General features: G+C 54.2%; 1 protein-coding gene across 1 annotated transcript; it reads left to right on the top strand.

Moving 5' to 3' along the window:
* Positions 1-22,884: 22,884 nt before the first annotated feature.
* On the top strand, positions 22,885-23,688 carry MIND_01153000 (Ribonucleoside-diphosphate reductase small chain; the record flags this gene model as incomplete). Its single annotated transcript, XM_037368059.1, has 1 exon — positions 22,885-23,688. The coding sequence occupies one exon, from the start codon at positions 22,885-22,887 to the stop codon at positions 23,686-23,688; it is 804 nt and encodes a 267-aa protein (XP_037214985.1).
* Between the last annotated feature and the right edge of the window lie 2,642 nt (positions 23,689-26,330).

Below are 26,330 nucleotides of genomic sequence, written 5' to 3'. Positions count from 1 at the left end.
GGGCGCCTCGGCCTCTACGCTGCCCGTGATCGACAGCGGCGCGACGCTCTTCATGACCGACAGCGCGACCGCCCGGCCCGCAGACCGCCGCCGGGGGCTCCTCGGCCGGGGCCGGGACCGGTGCGGGGACCGGCGCGGCGCCGAGAGGGTCCGGGGCGCCGCCGCCGAGCAGCGCCGGGCGCCTCGGCTTCAACCCGGCGCTCCTCTTCATGGTCGTGGTCGGGCGCGATGGCGGGCGCGGCGATGGTGCTGTGATGTAGACCGTAGAGTCTAGACGCGCGATTTCGTAGAGCTAGCTCTCTGTCTCGGACCGCGATCGAATACTCTTATTTACACGTAGTAGCAGCTACCGTCAATAACAGCCCGTCTGTCATAAGTCTGTGATGTTCTGCTGGGCAGTCAATATAACCTTTCAGGGTAAAAGCTCCATTTGCATCACTGATTGAAAGTTGTGAAATGAGAGCAATGGTGAATGCAGAAACAACTCTACAAACAACCAAAACACCCAAATCAAGGTCTGTGTGTTCAGGGCTCCATGGAAAGTATAGTATATCCATGCTGCAACCCATAAGAGCAAGATGATGATGACCAAGTTGAGGTGGTGAAAGTGATGTGAGTGTGATGGTATCACTGATGGCAGTGATGATGTTAATGATGGGAAGTGTGTCATGGATAAGACCCGGCCCGTCCGCTCCGGCGCTGTGAAGAAGAACAACTAAGTCCAAGCGAGGACTAGATGTGGGCCAAGGTCGTACCGAGGGCGGCGCTGCGGGAGGAGTAGATGCGCAGGGTAGATTAGATAAGATTTACTTAGCTTTTGCAGTAATCGTAGAACTCGGGCTCGATGTAGCGCTTGTGAAACGCGCGAAATGCGAGAGATGCTGAATGCGGAAACAACTCCACAAACAAACAAAACCAACAAATCGTGGTTGGTGTGTTCGGGGCTCCATGGAAAGTACTGCTGCAACCCATAAGAGCAACATGAGGGTAATGACCAAGTTGGATAAGAAGCTTGAGTGTAGGTGTGGTTGTGATGATGAGATCAATGTTGATGTTGATGGTAGCTTGGGTGAACAAGGTGGTGGTGGTGTTGTTGTTATTGAGGTGGGTGGAGAAGAAGAGGGTGTTGACCCAGAGGAGAGCAGGTGTGACACACAGAGCATGTCTCTGGTAGCCAAACATACTCCCAACATCAACCCACTCCAAAATGAACACAACCCAAATCCAACAACAAAACCCAAAATGGTAGTGGTCACAGTCACAGTCACAGTCACAGCTGGTATGTTTTTGAGATTTGATATGCTTTCTCTTGTTTTTGTTGTCTTTCCTCCCATTATGCACATGCAAACCACCAGCATCAAGAGCAACAACTGTCACACCAAGAATGGCATAAATGTCAGGGGAACCTCCCTTTCGGCCCCTCGGAGACGCCTCCGATTCCGGTCCGACTCCGGTTCCGTCTCCGGTCCGGCCCTCCATCTCGCCCGCACAATCACCGATCCGTCAACGCCCTCCCGACGGTCGCCCTGGGACCTCGCCTGCGACGCCGCCCAAGCCTTCTGTGCCCGACAGCGGCAGCTACGGACAAGCAGTATATAGTCAGCTACCTAGCAGGCGGACCCTTAGAGTTTCTTCTCTTTGGATCCTCCCCTGCTAGGTCAGCTTCATTTGTATTCGCTTACCAATGTTCACGCTTTGGATCCTCCCCTGCTAGGACCTTGATCTCAGGCCTCCGGGGTTGCCCTTACAGCAGAAGAAACTCTCTACGGGATCAACCGGACAAGATTGCCAGGTTCGGCGCTGACTCAGGCTCGAGTACGAGTCCGTTCCGCCCTCGTCACCGCCCCTGCCACTTGTCCCCTCCTCCTCTACTCCTGTGGTCCCCGCACCCGTCATGCCGTCCGGAGTCACTCCTACCGCAGACGCCCGGCTGGACTCACTCGAGGCGAAAATCGACCGCCTAACTGAGGCCCTTACTCTTCTCACCACCCAGGCTTCCGCTGCCGCTGCCGCCGCTAATACTGCTGGCGGACCCCAAACAACACCACCCCCGGAGACGTCGATTCCGACTCCGACTCCGGTTCAGGGCGATTCCGAGGCCCTCTTTGGCGACATCAACCTCGCCTCAAAATTGGTCTTGCGACCAAACCCTCCGTTCACCTTCAACGGCGATCGGAAACGCGGGCGCGTTTCTCTATGTGGTCCGCACCTCGCCCGCCTTGCCCCTGAGGCCTTCGTGGTCAACGGAGAGGCGAGCGAGGAAAAGGCCGTCCGCTATGCCATGTTGTTTATGGCAGAAGGACCCGCTCAGCAATGGGCGGAGCGCCACGGAAGCAAAGCCCCGTTTCCGTTTCCGTCCTGGGGCTCGTTCGTTTCCGAGTTTCGACTCCGGTTCGTCGAGGAGAATGAGCAAGATCACGCTCTCTCCAAGCTGGAGACTTCCGCCTATCACATGGGTACAAAGGATGTCTACCAGTACACCGACGACTTCGAGGACCTGATGGACCTCGCCGGATTCAAGACGCGCTGGTCAAGGTGACCAAGTTCCGCCACGGACTTGACCCCCCTGATCAATAACGGAATCACGTCCTCGAACGACCCCCGGACCTCCGGGATTACCTTAGCTGGCGCACCCGGGCCTTCCGTCAATACGAGGCCCTGGTCCGGGCCAAGCTGATCAAGTCAGCCGCCCCCCAAGACGCCTGGCGGTTTGATTCGGACTCCGTTTCCGGTCAACCGCATCCCGGCTCCGGCCCCTTTCCGCCCGGTGGCTCCGGTCGTGCCACCCGCGGCCCGCGCTCCCGCTCCGGCGCCTCCAGCTCCCGTCCCTATGGAGTTGGATCGCACCAGGGCTCGGGGTGCCCCTCGTCGCGCCTGCTTCAGGTGCGGCGACCCAAATCATCTCGCCGGGGATTGCCCCCCGCCGATGTCCGCTCAATGGACATCCTCGACGAGGTGATCCAACAACTCGGTGACGAGATGTTAGCGGAGTTGATCGCCCGCTACACGGACACAGCTGCCCTGCCGGAGACGGCAGCGGAGTCGATGGCCGGAGAGGATTTTGTCCCCCGCGACGAGTGACTGGTGTGCCCTCGTTCGCGTCTATAAATCGTTTTGCCTCTTTGTATGATGAATGCAGTTCCTTGCCCTACAATGAGCCCGAAACGAAAGACACACCCTCTCCTGCCCCCGTCTCGACTCCGTCTCCGACTCCGCCCGCGACTCCGGTCATCGTCCTCCGCCGCCTCACTGCCTGGGAAAAGAAACTGCCCAAGCAGTACACCGTTGCCGCTGCCCCTGGGGCGAACTCCCTCCACCTCCCGTTAGAGCTCGAGTCCACCACCAGCGCGCTGAAGCTCTCACTCTCTGGGCTTGTCGACTGTGGTGCCACCTCCGACTTCATTGACACGAACTATGTTGCTCGGAATGGCATTCCGGTCCGCACCCTCGATCAGCCGATTCCGGTTTTCAATGTCGATGGCACCCCCAATGACGCTGGCTCCATCAAACAGATCGCGGACTTGGTCCTGCGCTACAAGGGCCATGCCGAACGAGTTCAGCTGGCCGTCACCCATCTTGGCAAGCAAGACCTCATCCTGGGGTATTCCTGGTTGCGGAAACATAACCCAGAGATCAATTGGGAAACCAAGGAGGTCAAGATGACACGGTGCCCCCCAATTGCTCGACCTGCCGTGAGGAAGAGCGGGTCGAACGGACCGAGTTGCGGCGACTCCGGTCGCTTCAGAAGCGTCTCCGCTCCGGCCCGTTCCCCTCGGTCTGCGCCATGGACCTTTCTGGGTCTGATGACGGAGACGATTCCGTCTCCGGTGACGACTCCGGCCTGCCTGATCTGACGCCGGACTCCGGCGACGACGATGACAATGGTCAGCTTGAAGATGGTGACCGCATCTTCTACACCTCGTTCCGCCCCTCGGAGGAGATACGCGCTGGCAGTACTGTCTCGCAACGCCTGGCCGAAGCCTTCGCCAGGAACTCCGCCCCTCCGCCCTCCGAGATCCCGGACTGGGCTAAGGAGTTCCAGGACGTCTTCAACAAGGAGTCCTTCGACACGCTACCGGAGCGGAGAGCCTGGGACCACGCCATTGAACTCGTCCCCGACGCTAAGCCCACCAACTGCAAGGTGTACCCCATCTCGCCCCTCGAGCAACGCGAGCTCGACGCGTTCATCGAGGAAGGGCTTTCGACGGGCCGGATTCGCCCCTCCAAGTCTCCGATGGCGTCTCCGGTCTTCTTCGTCAAGAAGAAGGACGGCGGACTCCGCTTCGTCCAGGACTACCGTGCTCTCAACGCGATGACTGTCAAAAACCGGTACCCCCTTCCGCTGATCAACGACCTCATCAACCGGCTCAAAGGCGCTCGTTACTTCACCAAACTCGACGTCCGTTGGGGCTTCAACAACGTCCGGATCAAGGAAGGTGACGAGTGGAAAGCGGCTTTCTGTCAAACCCTGGGTTCAAAAACCCTTTTTCTTCGCCTTTTAAACCTTTTATTTTGGCCCTGGTTGATAAGATAAGACAAGGAGGAGATAAGATGGACGATAAGATGGTGATTGGATCATCAGATGTCGATGCTGATGTTGATTGACAGCGTGGAGTTGAACATGAGGCAAACAGCACGTAAAGGCATGGCTAAAGCATGACGTCATTACCTCTCGTATTAGGCATGGTAAACACATGGTAGTAGTGTATATAAGTAGAGTAGATTTCGTCTTGTACCCCAGTCTTCGAATTCCATCATCTTTACGATATCCTTTCACGGTGCTTCTTGCTTGCCTTCACTGGCCAACTGGCATCCTCTGAATTGGTGTTGTTTGTGACATAATTCGAAGACTACCCTCTTACCCTCGTACCCTCCTACCTCCTACCACCTACCCAAACCACTCCCCTACCCCGAAACTATTGCCAATTTTCCTCCCATCCCTTTCCCACGCCTCTTCCCTTCTGCTTTAGGTCGTCTGCTCTAGGTCCTTTTGCTCTAGGTTCTTTTCTTCTTGGCTAGGTACACTCGGAGACGACAATCCAAGGGACCCACTCGAGAGGACACGCGCTTCGTACTTGCAAGAGAGACGTCTGGCCCAACCCAGGTGCTTTCGTAGAGTCATAGCTGCTACAAGGAGCGCAGGGGCAATCTTCGGAGAACCCTAGTTCGTCCAGCGCGGGGTGTGTCGTAGAAGGCCCCGGTGGATTCCTCTCACGCAACAGGTCTCTTGGACCCCCGACAACGGACTCTCCGGTCCATCCTCTGTGGCGCTCTCCGCGCGCTTTGATCCCTGACCTCTCGTCAGGGGCTCCTTCTGAGGAGTCTTCAAGAAATTCTACACCCCGCTCTCTCTCCCCTATCCCCTCTCCATTCAACCACTTTTACCTCGACTCTCTTCCTCCTTCCCCAATCTCCGCCTTGGCCACTCTTGCCATTGCTCCTACCCCCGCAACCGTACCCCAACCAACACCTGCACCCGCACCCCAACAACCAACCAACATGTCTCGCGTCGTACTTGCGAACCCCCCTCCTCTCTTCTCTGGCGAGAAATCGCTTTGGGAAAATTTCTACGATTCCGTCACAACTTATATTGCGGCTTACGCTGATGCGCTCGATACGGATCATAAGCGAATTTGGTTCTTGATCTCGTACCTTCGATCTGCAGATGCTTCCGCATGTACGGCAGCTGACTGGGTGCGCAACTGGAAAAAGCGAACCCTTAAGAGTGGTGTGCTTGCGGCCACCTATACATTTGATGATCTCATCACGGAGCTGGAACTCTCGTTCAAGGACACGAACATCGCACAGGCGGCGCATCTGAAGTTGACGACTACTCGTCAAAATAAGATGTCGCTGACCGATTTCTTCCAGTCATTCGAACTGCTGGCAGAACAGGCAGGCTATAGTCCCAATGCCAAGCCTTGTGCATATGACGCGTTCCTGATCCAGCTTCTTGAGGAGTTAGTCAATACGGAGATTACTGGTCCTATCTATGTGGGAGGCACTGCCCTGCCCAAGACCTATCTGGAATGGAAAGAGCGTCTGATGCAGATCGACGCGAACTTGTCTCGGAACAGGCTGCGTTTGGGCCGCCAGGACAGACGTTTGGATTCATTCCCCAGTTCCAACGTACTCCGCCCGCCGCCCCACGTGCCCCAGTACCACAAGCTGCTGCGCCTGCCAAAGACCCCGATGCCATGGACGTCGACCGCGCTCGACAGAAGTGGAAACCTCTGCGCTGCTTCAACTGTGGCAAAATTGGCCACATTAGTCGCAACTGCCCGGACCCCCCTCAGAAAAAAACTCAGTGTTAGGGCCTTGATGGCTCAAGTTGATGAGGGTGACAAGTTAGACGGCACGTTGACGCAGTTGATCCAGAAGTTGCGCGAGGCGGGTTTTTAAAGCGCTCCTCTCCCCTGGCCAAGGAGACGGAGCGATCCGAAATTGTTGATTCGAAATATGGACGTTATTCTCCTCTCAGTAAATTAAATGCGACTTCCAATATGCCTGCTACGGACTCTTTTTATGGTACCGACTCGGACTCGTTACGAAAAGACATACATGAATTCCTTTACAACTCTCGTCGTATCCATGTTTTGCAAAATCAGAATCGTCTTCATAACTTAAAGGAACAAAAGCGTGCTGAGAAAGATGAGTGGTGGACTGAGTTCCAAAAGGCCTGCGGGAGAAAAAACCGCATCAACAAAGACTGAGAGAGGAAGTGAGGAGGCGGAAGCTGATGTGACTGTACCTCCAGTCCCAGCGCACACTAGGGTTCGAGACTCTATCCGGATGCAAGAGGCTGCTGCGCGACAAGCTAGAGCCAAGCCAGATCGTCTTAGTCAGGAACTGAAAGACTTTCAACGGGAACGTAAACGCTATGAGATGTTGGTCCCAATAACTCTCATGGTTCCCGAGACTGGCAAGGTTCAGCAATAAAGGCTTTGCTTGACAATGGTTGTACAACGACCTGCATTGACCGAGCATATGCCCAAGCAGAAGGATTTGAGTTGAAAGAGCTGGACTCTCATATTATTGCCCGCAATGCAGACGGCACCGAGAATACTCATGGCAAAATAACACACTATGTCGAACTACGCATAGGTGTTGGCGATCATTGGGAAATGCAACGCTTCCTTGTCACTGGACTGGGTAAAGCCCGTGTCTTCATTGGATACGACTGGCTTCTTAAACATAACCCGGAAATTGACTGGCGTTCCCAAAAGATCAAGTTTTCTCGCTGCCCTGTTGAATGCAATGCTCGTGATGAAGAGTTCCAAGCTGACCCTGATCTGGAAGAAGGAGAGTCGATCTTGCTCGTGGACTTTGGTCCAGCAGTTGATCTCCGACTGAAGGAGACCCAAGCACAGCGAATGGCAGAAGAAGCTGGTCGAAACAAAGAACGAATGACCGAGGAGAAGATTCCCAATCAGTATCGAGAGTTTGTCAAAGTGTTCGCTAAAGAATCATTTGACTCTCTACCTGAACGTCGTCCGTGGGATCATGCAATCGAACTTAAGCCAGACTCTAAGGCTGTAGATTGCAAAATCTATCCTCTGTCTCGTGATGAACAAAGAGAGCTCGACAATTTCCTGGAAGAAAACCTAAAGAGCGGACGCATCCAACCATCAAAGTCACCGATGGCGTCCGCCTTCTTCTTTGTCAAGAAAAAAGACGGCTCTCTTCGACCTGTGCAAGATTATCGGAAGTTAAACGAGATGACAATTAAAAACCGTTATCCTCTGCCCTTGATCTCTGAGCTCGTCAATAAGCTCCAAGGTGCCCGATACTTCACAAAGCTTGACATTCGCTGGGGTTATAATAATGTGCATCAAGGAGGGAGACGAGTGGAAGGCAGCTTTCCGAACCAACCGAGGACTGTTCGAACCCTTAGTCATGTTCTTTGGGCTTACCAATTCGCCGGCAACATTCCAAACAATGATGAATGACATCTTACGTGATCTGATCAATGAAGGACACGTTGTCGTCTATCTTGACGATATTCTTATCTTTACGGATTCACTGGAGGAACATCGGAAGATTGTTCGCCAGGTGCTTGAGGTTCTCCAGAAGCACAAACTCTATCTCAAACCCGAAAAGTGTGAATTTGAACGCACTGAGATTGAGTATCTGGGAGTGATTATCTCGCACAACTCAATGAAAATGGATCCTGTGAAGATCAAAGGTGTCATGGAATGGCCGCAGCCCAGAACAGTAAAGCATGTGCAAGCTTTCTTAGGGTTCACCAACTTCTACCGCCGATTTATTCGAGGCTACAGCGAAGTGGCTCGACCTTTGACCAAGCTCACTGGCAAAGGCGGTTGGACTTGGGGACCAGAACAGCAACAAGCCTTCGATGGACTGAAGTTGCGAATAGCTGAGGATGCAGTACTGGCACTGCCAACGGACGATGGAAAATTCCGTCTTGAGGCTGATGCTTCTGAAGGTGCAATTGGAGCCATTCTTAGTCAAGAACAGAATGGTGTATGGCGTCCCGTTGGGTTCTTGTCACATAGCCTGACGGAGACAGAGCGAAATTACGAAATCTATGACAAAGAAATGCTCGCCATCATGTTTGCACTGGAAGAATATCGTGCCATCCTCATGGGTGCTAAGGAGACGTTCGAGATCTTCACTGATCATCAAAACCTCGAATATTTCAAGAAGCCCCAGAAGCTGAATCGCCGACAAGCCCGATGGGTCACCGAGTTGTCACAATATGACTTCACATTGCACCATCGGCCCGGAGCGCTTAATCGGAAGGCTGACCTGCTATCTCGACGGGCTGATCATGATCAAGGAAAGGACGATAACAAGGACGTCATTCTCCTAAAGCCAGAATTATTCAGGGCGACTCAAGTACACTTCGAGGGACCAGAAGATGATCTTCTTAGTCAGATCAAAACGACTAGAAGATTAGATACCAGCGTCAAATTGGCCCTTGAAAAGTCGCTGCCTGATTGGCGAAAAGATGGCGACCTGATCCTTTACCGAGATAAGATCTATGTGCCTCGAGATGATACTCTTCGTGAACGGATCATTCGCTTGCATCATGATACCCCGCTTGTTGGACATCCAGGAGAATATCGGACCCAGGAACTCATTGAACGTAAATATTGGTGGCCCAGAATGGGTAACCAAATCAAAGAGTATATCCGAACCTGTGATGCATGCCAACGGACTCGATGGAGACAACGAACTCATGGATTTCTGAAACCCCATAGTGTCCCCAATGGACCATGGGAGACAGTGTCAATGGACTTGATCGGCCCACTACCAGAAAGTAATGGCTTTACAGCTATCCAAGTCTGGGTCGACTTGTTTACCAAACGGATCCATATCGAGCCCGTGAGCATCAAGATCAACAGCGAGGGAATCGCACGCTTGACACGCGATCGGATTGTGCGATATCACGGGGTTCCTCGGAAGATAATCTCAGACCGAGACCCCCGCTATGTATCCGACTTCATGCGTGAGCTTAATCGGCTGCTGGGAACAGAGATGAACCCAAGCACGGCATACCATCCTCAAACCGACGGTCAGACAGAGCGGATGAACAAAGAGATTGAACACTATCTCCGCATCTATGTCAACCACCACCAATCAGACTGGTCGGAATGGTTACCGTTGGCCGAGTTCGCCTACAACGACAAAGCTCATGCTTCGACCAAGGTCTCGCCATTCTTCCTAGATCATGGGTACCATCCCTGGAAAGGCGTTGAAGGACCATATGACTCTAAGGTCGAGGCAGCAGAAGAATTCGCGAAAAAGATGCAGCGCGTGCGTGAGGATGCAACGGTGGCAATTAAGAAGGCCCAAGAGCGGATGAAGAAGTACTATGACCAGAAACGTGTACCAGCACCTGAGTTCAAAGTCGGAGACAAGGTGTACGTTGAAGGGTCAAAAGTGCAACAGAATCGACCATCCGAGAAGCTCAATGATCGACGTGTGGGACCATTCAAAGTGGAGGCAAAGGTTGGACCTTCGGCATACGAACTCAAGATGCCAGGTTCTAGTCAGGCTCATCCAGTCTACAATGAGACAGAGCTGACACCTTACCACGAGCCACCACCCCACCGGCGAGAAGAAAGGCCGCCACCGGACATTGTGGATGATCACGAGGAGTGGGAGGTTGAGGAGATTATGAAGAAGCGGAAGCGTGGTCGTGGTTGGCAGTATCTGGTGAAGTGGAAGGGATACCCGCATAGCGAGGATACATGGGAGACGGCGCAAAGGCTTGAGAACTCTCAAGAATTGTTAGACGAGTTCAACCAGAAGAACCCAGTGGTCAAGACCCGTAGTGTGCCTGTCCTTGCCCAGGGTCATTGGGATTACCTGGTCAAACGTTATAAGCCGACGCAAGAGAAGCTCCCATATCCGTCCCGGAAACTCTTTAATTATCAGACTGGCCATTTTGTGGAGGCTGAAGGGGGGGTGGATGATGAACGCGCTTTAATGCCCTCTGTCGACGAGGACGTCGACCTTGAAGGGGGGGTAATGTCAAACCCTGGGTTCAAAAACCCTTTTTCTTCGCCTTTTAAACCTTTTATTTTGGCCCTGGTTGATAAGATAAGACAAGGAGGAGATAAGATGGACGATAAGATGGTGATTGGATCATCAGATGTCGATGCTGATGTTGATTGACAGCGTGGAGTTGAACATGAGGCAAACAGCACGTAAAGGCATGGCTAAAGCATGACGTCATTACCTCTCGTATTAGGCATGGTAAACACATGGTAGTAGTGTATATAAGTAGAGTAGATTTCGTCTTGTACCCCAGTCTTCGAATTCCATCATCTTTACGATATCCTTTCACGGTGCTTCTTGCTTGCCTTCACTGGCCAACTGGCATCCTCTGAATTGGTGTTGTTTGTGACACTTTCCGGACTAACCGAGGCCTGTTCGAGCCCTTGGTGATGTATTTCGGCCTGACAAACTCTCCCGCGACGTTCCAAACGATGATGAATGACATTTTCCAGGACCTCATCCTCTCTGGAGACGTCATGATCTACCTTGACGACATCTTGATCGCCCATTCCGACCTCCGGAAACACCGGCAGATTGTCCAGGAGGTCTTACGGCGACTCCGGGAGCACAAGTTGTACCTTCGAGCGGAGAAGTGCGACTTTGAAAAATCGTCAATCGAGTACCTCGGAGTCATCATCTCCCACAACCACGTCGAAATGGACCCCGTCAAGGTCGCAGGCGTCTCCGCTTGGCCGACTCCGGAAAACAAGAAGGACATTCAGCAGTTCCTCGGGTTCGCTAACTTCTACCGCAGGTTCATTCGGGACTTCTCGACCCTTGCACGCCCTCTTTTCGTGCTCACCAAGAAGGACCAGCAATGGACTTGGGGCGACGCAGGAGGCCTCCGCGTTCCAAGCGATCAAGGACGCGGTCACCTCGGAACCGGTCCTGGCGATTCCGGACGACACACGGCCTTTCCGACTCGAGGCGGACAGCTCTGATTATGCGACGGGGCGGTTCTTTCACAATCCGCCCCGGACGGGAAGTGGCACCCTGTAGCATTCTATTCCAAAAGCTTAAATGATGTCCAGCGCAACTACGAAATCCACGACAAGGAGATGCTCGCGATCATCCGCGCACTCGAGGAGTATAGACACTTCCTCGAGGGCGCCGCGCACCTGTCGAGATTTGGACTGACCATAAGAATTTGGAGTACTTCAGGAAGACGCAACACCTCAACCGGAGACAGGCCCGGTGGTCTCTGTACCTCTCCCGGTTCGACTTCACGCTGCACCACAAGCCTGGCCGCGATATGGGTCGGCCTGACGCCCTCTCCCGGAGACCCGACCACGGAGTCGATTCCGACAACTCCGACGTCGTCCTTCTGCGGCCTGAACTCTTCCACGTCCGCGCACTCGAGGGCGTTTCCGTTTCCGGTCCCGGCTCTGAACTCCTCCGTGACATCCGTGATGCCCTCTCCGGTGAGCCTGACCTGGAGGAGCCCGTCGCACTAGCGGCCCGGCAACTTCTTAAGGTTCAAGGTCAAGCTCGAGGCCCCCGCTCCTCACGTTCTGATGAGTGGGCCGTCTCCGGCGGTCTTCTCCATTTCCGAGGAAAGATCGTCGTACCAAAAGACAAGGACCTCCGGAGACGCATCATCGAGCTCTGCCATGACACCCGAGTCGCCGGACACGCAGGTCGTTTCAAGACCTTGGAGTTGGTCTCCCGGAACTACTGGTGGCCTCAGATGTCTCGCCATATCGGCCGGTATGTTGCGACCTGTGACTTGTGCTGTCGCACCAAGGCACTCCGGAGACTGCCCCACGGAGAGCTGCACCCCACGGAAACGCCCCGGAACGCTGGCATACCGTCTCCGTCGACTTCATCATGAGAGCTTCCCGAAGCCCATGGGTACGACGCGATCATGGTCGTCGTTGACACCCTCGGAAAGCGCCCCACTTCTCAGAGTGTCATACGACGGTCGATGCAGTAGGGGCAGCCCGCCTCTACTACCGGAATGTCTGGCGGCACCATGGGACTCCGGACAAGTACGTCTCCGACCGCGGCTCGCAGTTCATCGCGGACTTCACCCGAGAACTTTGGCGTCTAATCGGCATCAAGCCCGCCACGTCCACCGCGTACCACCCGCAGACAGACGGTCAGACAGAGCGCGTCAACCAGGAGCTGGAGCAGTACTTGCGGATCTTCACCAACTACCAGCAGGACGACTGGGATGAGCTGATTCCGGCCGCAGAGTTCGCCTACAACAACCACGTTCACTCCTCCACGCAGCAGGTCCCCTTCATGACGGACACGGGACGGCTCCCGCGCATGGGCTTCGAACCCGGAGTCCGTTCCGCCATGGAGTCAGTGAACGAGTTCCGCGACCGGATCGCCACTGGTGTTGCTGAAGCCAAGGCCGCTCACTAAGGCCAAAGAGGAGTACAAGCGCTACTACGACCGGAGACGGACTCCGTCTCCGGAGTTTAAGGTTGGCGACCGTGTTTGGCTGGATGCCTCTGACATCAGGACGACTCGCCCCTCGGAAAAGTTCTCCCATTGCCGCCTCGGACCGTTCAAGATAGTCGCGGAGATCAGCAAAGGTGCCTACAAGCTTGACCTCCCTCCGCGCTACTCGAAGCTCCACCCGGTCTTCCCCGTCGTCAAGCTCGAGCGCCCCGGCTACGACCAGCCCCCTCCGGACCTCGAGGACGGAGTCCCGGAGTGGGAAGTAGAGGAAATCCTGGACGCAAGGGTGAGGTATAAGCGGCTGAACTACTTCGTCAGATGGAAAGGCTACGACGCATCGCACGACCAATGGGTCCGCTTCGACCGCGTCTTCGCCCGGAGAAAATTGCGGAGTTCTATCGTAAGTACCCTGGCAAGCCACGACACATCGCCTCCGCGACCTTCGACTCGATTCCGTTCCGGTCTATGCGTCGGGACGCCGCATTCAAAGGGGGGTGATGTCAGGGGAACCTCCCTTTCGGCCCCTCGGAGACGCCTCCGATTCCGGTCCGACTCGGTTCCGTCTCCGGTCCGGCCCTCCATCTCGCCCGCACAATCACCGATCCGTCAACGCCCTCCCGACGGTCGCCCTGGGACCTCGCCTGCGACGCCCGCCCAAGCCTTCTGTGCCCGACAGCGGCAGCTACGGACAAGCAGTATATAGTCAGCTACCTAGCAGGCGGACCCTTAGAGTTTCTTCTCTTTGGATCCTCCCCTGCTAGGTCAGCTTCATTTGTATTCGCTTACCAATGTTCACGCTTTGGATCCTCCCCTGCTAGGACCTTGATCTCAGGCCTCCGGGGTTGCCCTTACAATAAACAGCTCCAACATGGGTCGCTCAATCCAAAGAGGGCGACGTTCCATGAAGGTAAGCGCATCTGAGCATAGTGGAGTCTTCATCCAATCACATAGACCACAGGTTCAGTGTTGGTGGAAAGTCTCTCTCTTCATATGTTGTCCCAATATATCGTTGTTGCCAAGTTCAAAGGTTCCAGATCGCTTATCGTTATCGTTATGTTATCGCGTTATCGTTATCGGGTTGTTGCCATCAAAGGTGAGCCAAATCCATCCCAAAGGTGGGGTGCGATTCACTGTCTAAACGGTACAAACGGCGCTCAATTTATACCTCAGCCCGGCCGCGGCCTATGCCATCTCCGCGGTCACGTGCTCGTCCTCCGGTCTTTCCGGGCCCATTTCTGACATGTTTCACCCAACTCCGACGCTTTCTAGCGCCCCTGGACCCCTTCACGCACGTTTGGACCCCTAGGGCCTCGACCCGAGCCAGTTTGGCCTCGGAATTCGTCCCATCGGCGCGTTTGGGGCGCGTTCGGCCTCGGTCTGGAACCGGCCGGCGCCGGTTCGCTCCGGTACCCGTTTCAGCTCGCGAAAGTCGTCCGCGGGGCCCCGCGCGTTCGATTCCAGGCGCGTACGCGTCCGCCCGCTCGACATTCTCCCCCTTTTTGAAATCTGAGTGTCCTCACTCACCCATCATCACCACGTTTTGGATCACCGGTGAGTCAGCTGAATTCCGCGTCTTCCTTCCCACCACATTGAGCTTCTTGTCAAATCGTCCATTCTTCCCATCTTATCTCTTGCCTTCCCGGACCTTTCAACCACAACAAAGCTCGCTCCAAAAGTCTTCAAGTCTTGCAGATGGCTCGCCTGTAGCCAGTGACGTGGCATCCTCCCGAGTGTCGAATACAACTTGTCGGCACTGTTTCCTTGGCTTCCGTTGCTCATTCTTGGTGATTTTTCCATCCACCCATTGTCTGCTCCTCCAAACACCTTCCTAACAAGCTTCATCTGCACCCAAATCTACCAATCCACCAACTTCCTGTGATTGCTTTCCGTGAGTCAGTTGTTTTCGTTTGCCTCGCCGTGTTTTGGAACTATTGTTTGCAGATTTCGACTTGGCATGTTCCGCACGTTCGATAGCCCGCCGCTGCTTCATCGTCAACAGCGGTGCAAATACTTGATGACTTTCTGTGGGTGCCTTTCGTCCCCCAAACCATTCCTCTGGTAACCAATTCATCAGCAATGCATCCTCGACATCTAGCGGTGAATTTGCCTCTTTCGACCCCTGGCACTTTGATATATGTGCCATTGACTGCTCCAAATCGCCGCGCCTTGTCTCCTGAGCTCGCCGCAAGTCAAGCGCACTATGATGCTCTCCACACGCCTCACTGATGTCCTCTCCAAGTCCTTGTTTCTTCAACGTCTTGGCCAGCCCTTCAACACAGCGTTCGAGATTCTCCATTCGTTGCACCATTCGCTCGGTCTGGCTGTCGAGGAGAGCGTCGGGCTGTCTTCTCCGTTCGTCCGATGTCTTGAACATATGCAGTTGCTCACACAGCTCATCGACTCTATCACGAAGCCTCGAGTGGGAGTCTTCGAGATATCCCAACACTAATGTTGTCTCTGGATCGACGGCCGTCCGTGCGTCCATTCCACCATGCTCCAACCGTCTTACAACGTTCCAGAGTGACTTTAGCTCGTCTCGGACGCTCCCGAGATTGTCCCGCAGGTCATCCTCGTTGGCCTTGCGCTCCTCCCAATGCTTCCCGTCGTGGATTCCCTGATGTGTCGTCTCTAGGTGTGTGTTCAATAGATCTGCTGGTGCCTGCATACGACCCTGGAAATTGTCCATGCATGGCGCCTGTCGCCTCATCTCATCTTCCACAATGTCTACCACGCGATTTGGCCGTTCTTCAGCTCCTTCCAGCCGTCTTAAACGTTCCTGAGCATCCTCGACTGCGTCTCGCATTTGCGGATGCGAATATTCGAGAAATCCGACGGCTGAGTTCGTCTTCTCGTCTAATCCTCTTGGTAAAGTGAATCCGCCACTCTGCAGCTGCTTAATCATTTTCCAGGACGACTTCTCCGCCTCTCGGACGCTTCCGAGATATACCTGCAACTCTTGGATCTCATTTTGGAGGCGGCCAATTCGGTCCCGATGGCCTTCGTCCAATGCCACTGACTCTTCCATCCATCCTTTGCTTCTCGTCTTGCTCACCGGCGCGTTCTTCTGCGGGCCTAATCGTCCTTCTCCCAGCTCATCTCTAGTCAAATTCGGCCCATTTCTGCTTTCGCAAGCCCAGCACGTTGTTGTCTCGTCTCCTTGGCCATTTTCCTGCGGGTATACATCCATCGGAGACTCTCCGTGTGTCTGGCACCATGTGCGGAGCTTCGCGAGACGCTGCGGCAGCTGGCCACCAACGTTCTCCCAGTCAAACCCAATGTTGGTTTCTGTGCGTGACTGTTGCTCCCTCCGGAGGCTGGTTTGACCAACACGTCCACTTTCAATAGAAGGTCTCGGCGCTGTTGGCTTACTGACGGTGCGTCCCGTCCTCTCGTGCTCACGAGTGTCGAATCCTGGCCGACGATTCTGTTTCTCAGCATGATGCTTGACCTTCACGGCTTTGGTACTCCGGTTGCTGGATAAGGTCGGGCTGGCAACGACAGGCTGTCACTGTCGTGCTCGATACACTGGTGGCTGCTCCTGTGCTGTGTCATTGACTTCGACATTCGCTATTGGCAATGCTGGGCCCACTCCCTGAATATCGCGAATCCTGGAACGCGACCGTGCTCGTCCGTAGTGCGCCGGTATGGGTATGGCTGGAGTGTTTTTGCGAGTTGTCCCCGATGGTGGCCTGAATGCTGGCCGGCTGCTGCTTGCGTCTTCTGCGCCGACTTCGACATCAATTCGGAGTGTGACGGGGCGCTTACTAAAGCGGGTCCCGGCACACGGGAGACCGAGGGCGGAAGGCCGGCGAGGTCGGGGACGCGATAGAACTGGCGTAAGTACTAGATTCGACCTCGGAAAAAAGCTAACTAATACAGAAAATGGACGCAGTATTTAAGTGTTTTACATATATGATGTCATAGTGGAGAATCCGTGCGCATCTGCGATGATCAACACATGGAAATGGATATCATGGGATATTTATCACCGGATCGCGGAGCACGCGATCCGGGGCCTTACATACGCCCTCCATATCTTTACTCGGAAAGATATCCAAGTGGCTTCAACTGAGAAACATTGTCAGCACCATCCGGCACTGAATACATGCCAGACGACGCGTCGACGATCGCTGACTGATACCACGTGATGACATCAAACGCGTCATCGCGTAAGCGCTTCTTGTCAAGAACCACCACGACGTTCGCAACGGAGTCTACTATGGTGAGTGAGTTCAAGCCCGGATAGACCGCGAATCGACTCAGAACAGTTTCGCCCTCCGAATGGAGTCCAAAGTGGTCTAGTAGGACCGTCTGCACCGTCCGAGCGAGCGTCATCGAGCGACTCGAAGAAACGCGTGGCGTCGGCGCAAGTTCTTGGTGCCCAAACCCAACAAAGCGGCTCTGTGGCGAGCATACCACGCGGCGATGCGGAAGCGAGAGTCGGCCAGCTGCCGGGACTCAAGCAACACCTCAACGCCGTATCTCTCATCACGCACGACAAGCTGCGACTCCGAGAGCCGAGCGAGCGCCGAATCGGCTCGTTTGCTGGATGGCTCCTTCATCTCCTGGGTATGGCTGGGCATTCTGCAACGACAGCTCTGTGTTGAGGAGGAGGAAATTGCCAATGGGGTGCTCAGAGGCAGCGTCACCAGGTGCGTTGTCCAACAGCTCCGAGGATTCAGCTGAAAATTCTTCGCCAGAACTCTCAGTGGACTCCCCCTCGCCCTCCTGGACAACGACACCGTCGCTAAACAGTTCGGATTCGACTTCGTCAGCCCACGACAACCCAACGGCGCCAACCGCCAGCGTCTCGAGCACCTCTGTGCTATCATACAGCGCAGACTGGCGCTCCGAGAAGTCCACACCGTGAGCGCCAAAAGCCTGGCGGCTTGCCTTTAACGGTGGACTTCATGGTGGACGTCGTGGGGCAGTCTCGGGCCAGATGCCCGATTTCTCCACAGGTAAAGCAAGCTCCCGTCGCGAGGAGCTCGTTGCGACGTTTGGCAGACATGCGGCGCTCTTTCAGCGCGTCTGGCTTCGTCGGGAGCTCGACTGACGCAGCGCGAAGCTGCTCACTCTGTGAGTCAGCCCGCGGCTTGTCGGACTCAACCCGCCCTCCGTGGCCTCGCCTACGGTTGCGGTGAGCGTTCTCACCGTCCCTCTGGGTGGCGTCTGACGATTTCTCGTCAGGCTTCGCCTTCTCGTGGTCCAGGGCATCGGACGCGGGCGATTCTGGCTCAATATTGAGCAGAATCTCGGCGTCCTCAGCCGCTTGGACAACATCGTCCCAGGGAGCGGTCTCGGGGTCGAGCTTCTGGCGGTACATCTCGCGCGCTGGATGTCCGCGTTCAAGGTGCGCCAGTACTTGACGACCTTCTCCTGATCATCAGCTAACCCGATGATATTCCAGGTTGTTTCAAACTCAGCTGTGTACTCGACCACAGGCGCGTCTTTCTGCACCATGCGATTCAACTTGTCGCGCATTTTGATGCGGAAATTCATAGGGAAACAAAATTCAAATACTCTAACCCTAGCGCTTACTAAAGCGGGTCCCGGCACACGGGAGACCGAGGGCGGAAGGCCGGCGAGGTCGGGGACGCGATAGAACTGGCGTAAGTACTAGATTCGACCTCGGAAAAAAGCTAACTAATACAGAAAATGGATGCAGTATTTAAGTGTTTTACATATATGATGTCATAGTGGAGAATCCGTGCGCATCTGCGATGATCAACACATGGAAATGGATATCATGGGATATTTATCACCGGATCGTGGAGCATGCGATCCGGGGCCTTACACGGAGCTTCCCGCGATCTTCATGGATCCTCTCCGAATCATGATGCTCTACCGGGGAGATTTCTGCACTGGTGTTTGTGATGTTTGGTAAGTCCATAGTTCCCATTGCTGCTAGTCGTTCGGTAACTTGAATCACTTCTTCTAGCGAATATGGATCTTCTCGATGCCGGTTTGGTGTAGCGACACGAACACCGAGCTCCTCTTGAACAAATCGACCGACTTGTCGGTCCAGTAATCCCCGCCGAACTTGATCTGCGGATGTAGTGGCGAGTGTTTTCAGGTAACGTTGGCAGGCTTCGCGATTCGTCAAAACTGACGGTGCCGTTTGTAGTTTCTTTGCCAAAACCAGGAACTGCCGTCCGAATCGCCGTAGCCGCCCTTCTTCCATAAGCGACACATCCACATATTCTGCACACAACTCGGTCAAGTCCTCGAAGTTGTCCATTACGCCTCCGCGTTAATTCGGGGTATAGTTCTCGAACCTCCTTCTCGAACTCATTGTACGAATGGACCGGTGCGTATGTCTTCAGTTCGCGCCAGAATTCACGCTTCCTCATTGGCAGATAGCTGGTCATCAAGACCTTCCGCTCTTGTTGTCCGACAAGGCTGCCGAAGTTCGAAAATCGTTGCCACGTTCTCGAGGAAATCAGCAAGATCATCGGTTGAGTCCGATTCGAATGTTGGTCGGTGAGCTTCCCAAGGTCTCGCGGTGGAGGCAGCGCTGAGAGATATACGGTGCATTTTGGGACGGCACCGCCACAGATGGCCTACCAACCTGCGACCAACAGTCTTGAAACACGTCCGTCATTGCGATGATTTACCCGACAGATGACTTGAGTGGCGGACACTATCACTCTCCTTCCCACGCTGCATGCAGTGTCTATCTCGAAGTAAGCACTCTTGGGTTGTCTACTCCCGCCATCTCTGCAGGCAGATGGGGTGCCCAGTGTCGACTGGTGGCTGCTAGGCGTGGATATCGCTAGACACTAAATGCCAACTGTCTACCAGTGGGGCACGGACATAGAGAGAACGGAGACATGACGGGTGCGTCATTATACTCACTTGATACATTGCTGACTTGTGGCAGCGACTTGTCAGCATGTTGCCTACTCTCGTCGTGCGATGTTGTTAGTCCGCCATAAACCCCCTTTGTCTTCCCAACACGACACAACACACTACTTTTACTTGTATAAAACAGCATACTATTACGCTGCATGACCTGGTACTGAGAAGGGCAAGATCAGCAGCGGAGTCTTATACCGTCAAAGCCACGACTTCATTTCTATCTCCATGGCAAAATGACGAAACTTTCACGCCCGTACTGGTGTCTTCTCCCTCTCCTCTGCACGCATTACTTGTGTACTCAGCAACATGTTTGTGAGCACCCCTGCTGCTGCATCCCGTGCATATCTTTCACTCTCTTCATTCCTGGGCCATCATTATTAGTGAATGTTCTGATCAGTTGGAAAACCTACAGAGCCAAGTCCGAGAGACGCTGGCGCAGTACCCCCACCTCGCTCTGTGACCAGCCCCACTGCGAGAACACAATGCCTACATACCGACTGGCTAGGATTATTCCGCTCCCGGGAGGGGGGCTTAATCCAAGGGGGGCAGTGGATTACCAAGCTGTCAAAGTCACAGGGTACCGAACATGTTCGGTACCCCGTGACCTGTCAAAGGCACGTGCGACCGAACATGTTCGGTACCCCGTGATCTAGGATTATTCCGCTCCCGGGAGGGGGGCTTAATCCAAGGGGGGGCAGTGGATTACCAAGCTGTCAAAGTCACAGGGTACCGAACATGTTCGGTACCCCGTGACCTGTCAAAGGCACGTGCGACCGAACATGTTCGGTACCCCGTGATCTGTCAAACTCACGTGGTACCGAACATGTTCGGTACCACGTGACCTGTCAAAGTCACGTGTAGGCGGCAGCCGCCCTCGCCTCGGGGCCTCATTGGCGGCGGCAGCCCGCCCCACACCCACAATGGCAGGTCACTCAGTCACACCTCAGATGTCTTTGCCATGTCCTCTACTTCATCCCTCTGGACATCTTGGACCAAGCGCATTGAGTCGGTGGCACCCGTGCTCGCTTATGATCTTCTCCGTGCGCGCCGCAATGGTGCGTCCACGCGCTTTGGGCGTCTTCTCCGACTTACGCCAGGCCTCTAGAGGACCCTCCGTTCTACCATTGGATTGGGCGTGTACCTTGCCGTACCGCGCTCGCATCGCCGGTTTGATAGTCGGCGTAGAGGAACGTGAATATGGAGTGATTTATTATGGCCCGTTCTACTTTTTACTCCCCCACTACGCCTTATCCTTCCCCTCAGTCGATGACGGCACTGGCGTTGTCGAGTCGGTTCATCGCCCGACTCTGACCCCGTTCCCTTCCCCGCTCTTGTGTCCGTAGGCAACCAAGCCGTAGTTGTCGGTCGGATTCTCACAGGCCCTCGTGGTGTTACTCTTCGAGTTCACTCCCTCAGTCTGCCTTTCCTTTACCGGTCATTCTTGCCCTTCTCACACCTCCTAGCCCGTTGCTCTTCTCCTAATGAAGAGCCCACCCATTTGATCCATGCAATTCACTTAACAAAGTACTATTACCACCTATCTTCGCCTTTTAGTTTGCCGACCCCGACAATTTCCTCGCTCTCCTTTGCTCCTACATTGCCGCCTCCGATCTTACCCCTACTCTTGGACGCGTCCGCTGTTGGTAGACTCAGTGCGATGGCCGACCGCGTTGCTGCAGCTGAGTGGGCGCGCCGCACTTCTTCGTTTGGCCCTCCTCTAGCCCAGGAGGCCAGGGTTCGCCGCTTGTTCGTCTGGGCCGTTCGCAAGCTAGTCCAGCTAGATACTCTCGCACACCAACCCCAGGACCCAGAGAGTGACGATTTTTTACTTGTCCTTTTGCCTTCAGCTATTGCCGCTTCCGCTGCCGCCGCCGATGCCGCCGATGCCGCTGCCGCCGCTGCCGATCCTGCTGCCGCTGCTTCTGTCGGCATGTCTTCGCCTCATTACTCTGCCCCCGGCCTATTTAAATGAATGTTAGCATAGGTAGCATGTGATCTTCTATGCCTTTCTTTCCTCCACCATCGCTTTTTGAATGGACACGACTGCCAGAGTCCGTGGCCCCATTGTTTGTGGTGTGACATTTTCCGGGCTCGTAAGAATCGTGCGTCTGTCGGCTACCGCCTTCGCATCCGAGTTCACTCCGGCCGTAGCTCAGCCTCCTCTCTTCCATTGGGTAGGCAGGGTACCTTGTCGAACAGTTAGGATCGTTGGTTGCGTCAACGCCGCCATCCCCCGCAGCAGCCTCATCCGCTACTCAGGTTCGCCATCTCTCGTCTCTTTTTCTTTTTAGCCCCTACTTCATGAGTACTTTTCAGTGACAGACGGCACTGCCGTTGTTGATTGTTTATACCGTCCCGGAACTCCCGATGCCACTTTTCAGCCCGTTGCAGGCCAGACTGTCGTCGTCATCATCGGGCATATTATCGAAGCATTCGAAGGCCGGGTACTCCTAGTCGACAACATATTCCCTGCGCCCTCAGTCCACGAGCAACGTCAACACATGTCACTAGTGTCTTTCCTTCATCGTCACTATTATGATGTTGCCTTCCCCTTCTATTTTCCCACTGAAGAAAACTTTTCTGCCCTGCTCAAGTACCACGTTGACACCACCGGATGTTTCCCAACTTTTTCGGCCGTTTTTTCCGTTGGATTACTCCGGGCAATGGCGGACCGAGTCGCTGCCGCCGAGTGCATTCGTCATGCTCCCCCAGGAATCTCGGACACCCCACATCATCGTCGTACCCGTCTCGTGTGGTTGTTTGTGTGGGCCCTAGTCCGTCTAGGATCTCCAGCGGTTGCAGTGTTAGAACACGGGGTCCTTCTCTGGTGATCATCTTAGCCGTCGTCTATTGCCGTTGCTTACCTTGCCATGTATTTCGTGTGACCATATACATTATATATACTTGCTTACATACATTCCCTCTCTTAGCTTGCCGTCTGCCAATCTGTGCCCGCTTCCTCCATGGCCGCTGCCGCTCCACCGTCGAGCTTCAGTTCACCTGTGCTGGATCCCGTGTTGAGCGGTCCTCCGACCGCCTTTTTTTCTTCCCTATCAAGTATCCTGATGTGCGTCGTGGCCCTTCTCGATGTCCGCTGTTCATCACACCCCACAGATATGGGCGTTCTACAAGAAAGCACAGAGTTCCTTCTGGATTGCCGAGGAGCTCGACTTTTCCAGGGACTTAGAGCATTGGCGCTACAAACTTACTGGCGACGAGCGACTTCATCTCCCACATTTTGGCCTTCTTCGGCGGCTTCCGACACCATCGTCAACGACAACTTACTCGAGCGGTTTTCTCGAGGTGCAGCTGCCAGAAGCCCGTTGCTTTTACGCTTTCCAGGCCATGATGGAAAATGTACATTCTGAAGTTTACGCGCTGCTTATCGACACCTACATCCAAGATGCTCAGGAACGTGTACGCCTCTTCCGTGCCATCGAAACTATTCCCTGCGTGCAGCGTAAGGCTGAATGGGCCCTCCGTTGGATCCAAGACCCCCATTCTTCGTTTGCCGTGCGCCTTGTCGCTTTTGCCGCCGTCGAGGGCATTTTCTTTTCGAGCTCGTTTGCTGCCATTTTCTGGCTCAAGAAACGTGGTCTTATGCCGGGTTTGGCCACCTCCAATGAATTCATCAGTCGAGATGAAGGCCTTCACACCGACTTTGCTTGTCTGCTTTTTGGGCACTTGCAGTCTCGGCCTCCTCCTTCCGTCATCCAGACTATCATCACAGATGCTGTAGATGTCGAAAAAGCTTTTCTTGCCGACGCCTTAGCCAACCGACTCTTGGGAATGAACGAAAAGTTGATGAGCCGCTACGTCGAATTTGTCGCTGACCGCCTCCTTGTCGCCCTCGGCAACGAAAAGGGTCTACTGCGTCCCCAACCCCTTTGACTTTATGGATATGATTTCTATGGAAGGCAAAACGAATTTTTTCGAGCGACGCGTGTCTGACTATTCCAATGCGGCGCGCACTTCGTCCAGTGTTCCTGTTACTAAGGCAAAGTTGTCAGTGTCTCTTCTTTAGTATTTTATCCCTTTCTGACATGCATCTGTGTTTAGTGAGCTTGACGCGCATTTTTGAACTTTCAGTCGCATGCCTTGTTATTATTTTTTTTTTTTCTTGTCTTTGGAGGACAAAATATATGTTTTTCTCTTTTGATTATTCACCCATGTGACCATCGCCGCTGCCGCTGCCGCTGCCGCTGCCGTCACCATCATCAGTTGCTGGGGAATTCCCTAGTGATGTCATTGCATCTCGACTTCTCGTATATAAGCGTGTCATCGTCCGCACTTTTACTCTCGTTTCCTCTCTTTCTGCCACCATGTCGAAACGTTCCAGTTCTCCTTCTACAGAGTTGGTGTCCACCGTCTCGCCCCGTGCCGCTGCTGACGCGTTTGGTTTGCCAGTACCACTGGTCCCATGCCTCTCCCGAAGCGCCCTCGTTCAGAATGCTGCGTTACTTGCCATCAACCCCTGCTCTCTTGTTCAACGTCCGCTGTTCCATTTTGCCTGTTTGTTCGTCTCACGCGTTTGTTAGCGACGAACTTCGTCCTTCTCCTCCCAGCTCTGTCGTTTCTCCCCCTCGTCGTCTGCCTCTTGCCACTCGTTCTCACCCCTAACCCTCTTGTAGTTCGTCTCCTCCGGTCGGACCGCCATCCTTGCACCAGTTGGTTTTCATTTCTTTTTTCTCTTTTTTCCCTGTTGACGCCTGTACCCGCAGGACCGTCGGCGAGGGTTCTAGGGTATCGTCCGCTCATGTTCCTCTTTGTTGCCTTACCCCTTTTCTCTTAGCGCTGATTATGCTCGTGTCGCCTCGAACCTTCCTCTGCGTGGCGGTGCCGCCAGTGCTTATCGTCGCGAGTATGCCGAGGTTTTTTTCGACGATCTCTTCTCCGCCGCCCGCGACAAGTGCATTGTCTGTTTCACCCGAGGTGTCACCGCTGGCCATTCCACTTCTGACTGCCCCTCTGGACTTGCGGAATCCCGAGTCGACAATACTTACAACAAGTTCTCCAAGAATGGCATTAACCTTCAGCTTCCTGACCGCGGCACTTGGTGTTTCATGTGCTGGATCGCTACTGCCGATGTACGTCCTTATTCGCCGCCTTCCCCTTTCTCAATATCTTTTCAGGGACGTAAAGACGGCTGGCATTCTGGATCCTACGGCAAAAAGTGTCCCAATTCCCGTATCCTCAAACCTTGGCTTTACATAGTCATGTTGGACCCTCAACCGCAGCCTCACCTGATCACCACTGGCCTAGTCCCTTCCGCTGTTCTCCATGACCCTGTCCCTGGTTTTGGGGCGTTCTGTCGTTGGGCCGAAACACCAGTCCCCCATCACCTCGGAAACCTGATGAACTTTCATGTCCTTGCCATGTATTGGTTCAGTACTCGTGTCCCTGTCGTTAATCTTCCCGATTCTCTTCGTGAGCTCGTTGTCGACTTATTCAATCGCACTAAGCAGGCCGACCGTGCCGCCTATAGTTCTGTAATGCCGTCATAGTTTATAAACATTCGTGTTTTTTATAATCAATCTCGCGTGACCCTCATTCCTGCCTCTTGCTTGCATTTACGATGCCGACTTCGGATGCGTGAGTCGTGTCTCTTGTAGGACTTCTCGCCAGCTACAAGGCGGATTTTAGGTTTTGCCCATCTTCCTCTTCGCCCGCGCAATGCATTGACCCATCTGCCTTGTCCTCCGACCGCTTATCTTCTCCTTCAAGTCCGCAACGGTTCGTCTACCCAGTTCATTCGCAGTTCTACACACCTTTGCTTTGCCAGGCCTATTGGTCTCCTGTCAGTCTCACACCACCGAGGTCCTACCCTGCGTCGCTGGCTGTATACCCTCGCGTTTTTTATGACGTTGTTTCGCCAGACTCGTTATTTGTGCCGCCTTTGTGTCCTTTTGGGCTTTGATGGCAAACATGCCTCGGCGCTCTGCCCCCGGTCGCCGCTCGCCGACCAAGCTTGCCTCTCGTTCGGCCCCTCAATGCTTCCAGTGCATCCAGGTTGGTGTCCTCGTTGTGGTTGTCTTCCGGTAAGTGTTTTTGTTCCGTAATCCCACTGCGGGCTATTCTTATTATTTTTAGCGTCATTGGGCTCGATGCCATGTCGACGGCTCCTGCTCCAACTCGGATTTGCTGGGTTGTCTCTCTTCCACTTTAGTCTCAGCTCATTGGCCGCGTTACTCGCTCGCTGCTTCCTGTCTCCTTCCACTTTGGGTCTTGCAATCGGACTCGGTCCAGTTGTCGGCTTTTCGTTTGTGGGCAGTCCGCCCGTTCATCATGAACTGGGACTCGTCAACCTTCATCTCATTACTATGTGGTGGATCGACAAGACCTCGTTTCTTGCCCTTCGTCCTTGCCTCAAGCCCTTGATAGAGGATTTACGACGTTCGGTGATCATAGAGAATGCCATTTGGTTGGCGGCATCGGAGGCTGCCGCCTTTGCCGCTGCCGCCTTTGCCGCTGCCTCCACTGGTGACTGACTTCGTGTAGTTGACTGTGTCACATTTTACTTCTCTCTCTGTCTC

Source organism: Mycena indigotica (genome assembly GCF_014461135.1).
Source record: "Mycena indigotica strain 171206Taipei chromosome Unknown Mind.scaff0011, whole genome shotgun sequence".
NCBI classification, from domain to species: domain Eukaryota; kingdom Fungi; phylum Basidiomycota; class Agaricomycetes; order Agaricales; family Mycenaceae; genus Mycena; species Mycena indigotica.
This window is presented reverse-complemented; position numbering and strand designations above follow the sequence as displayed.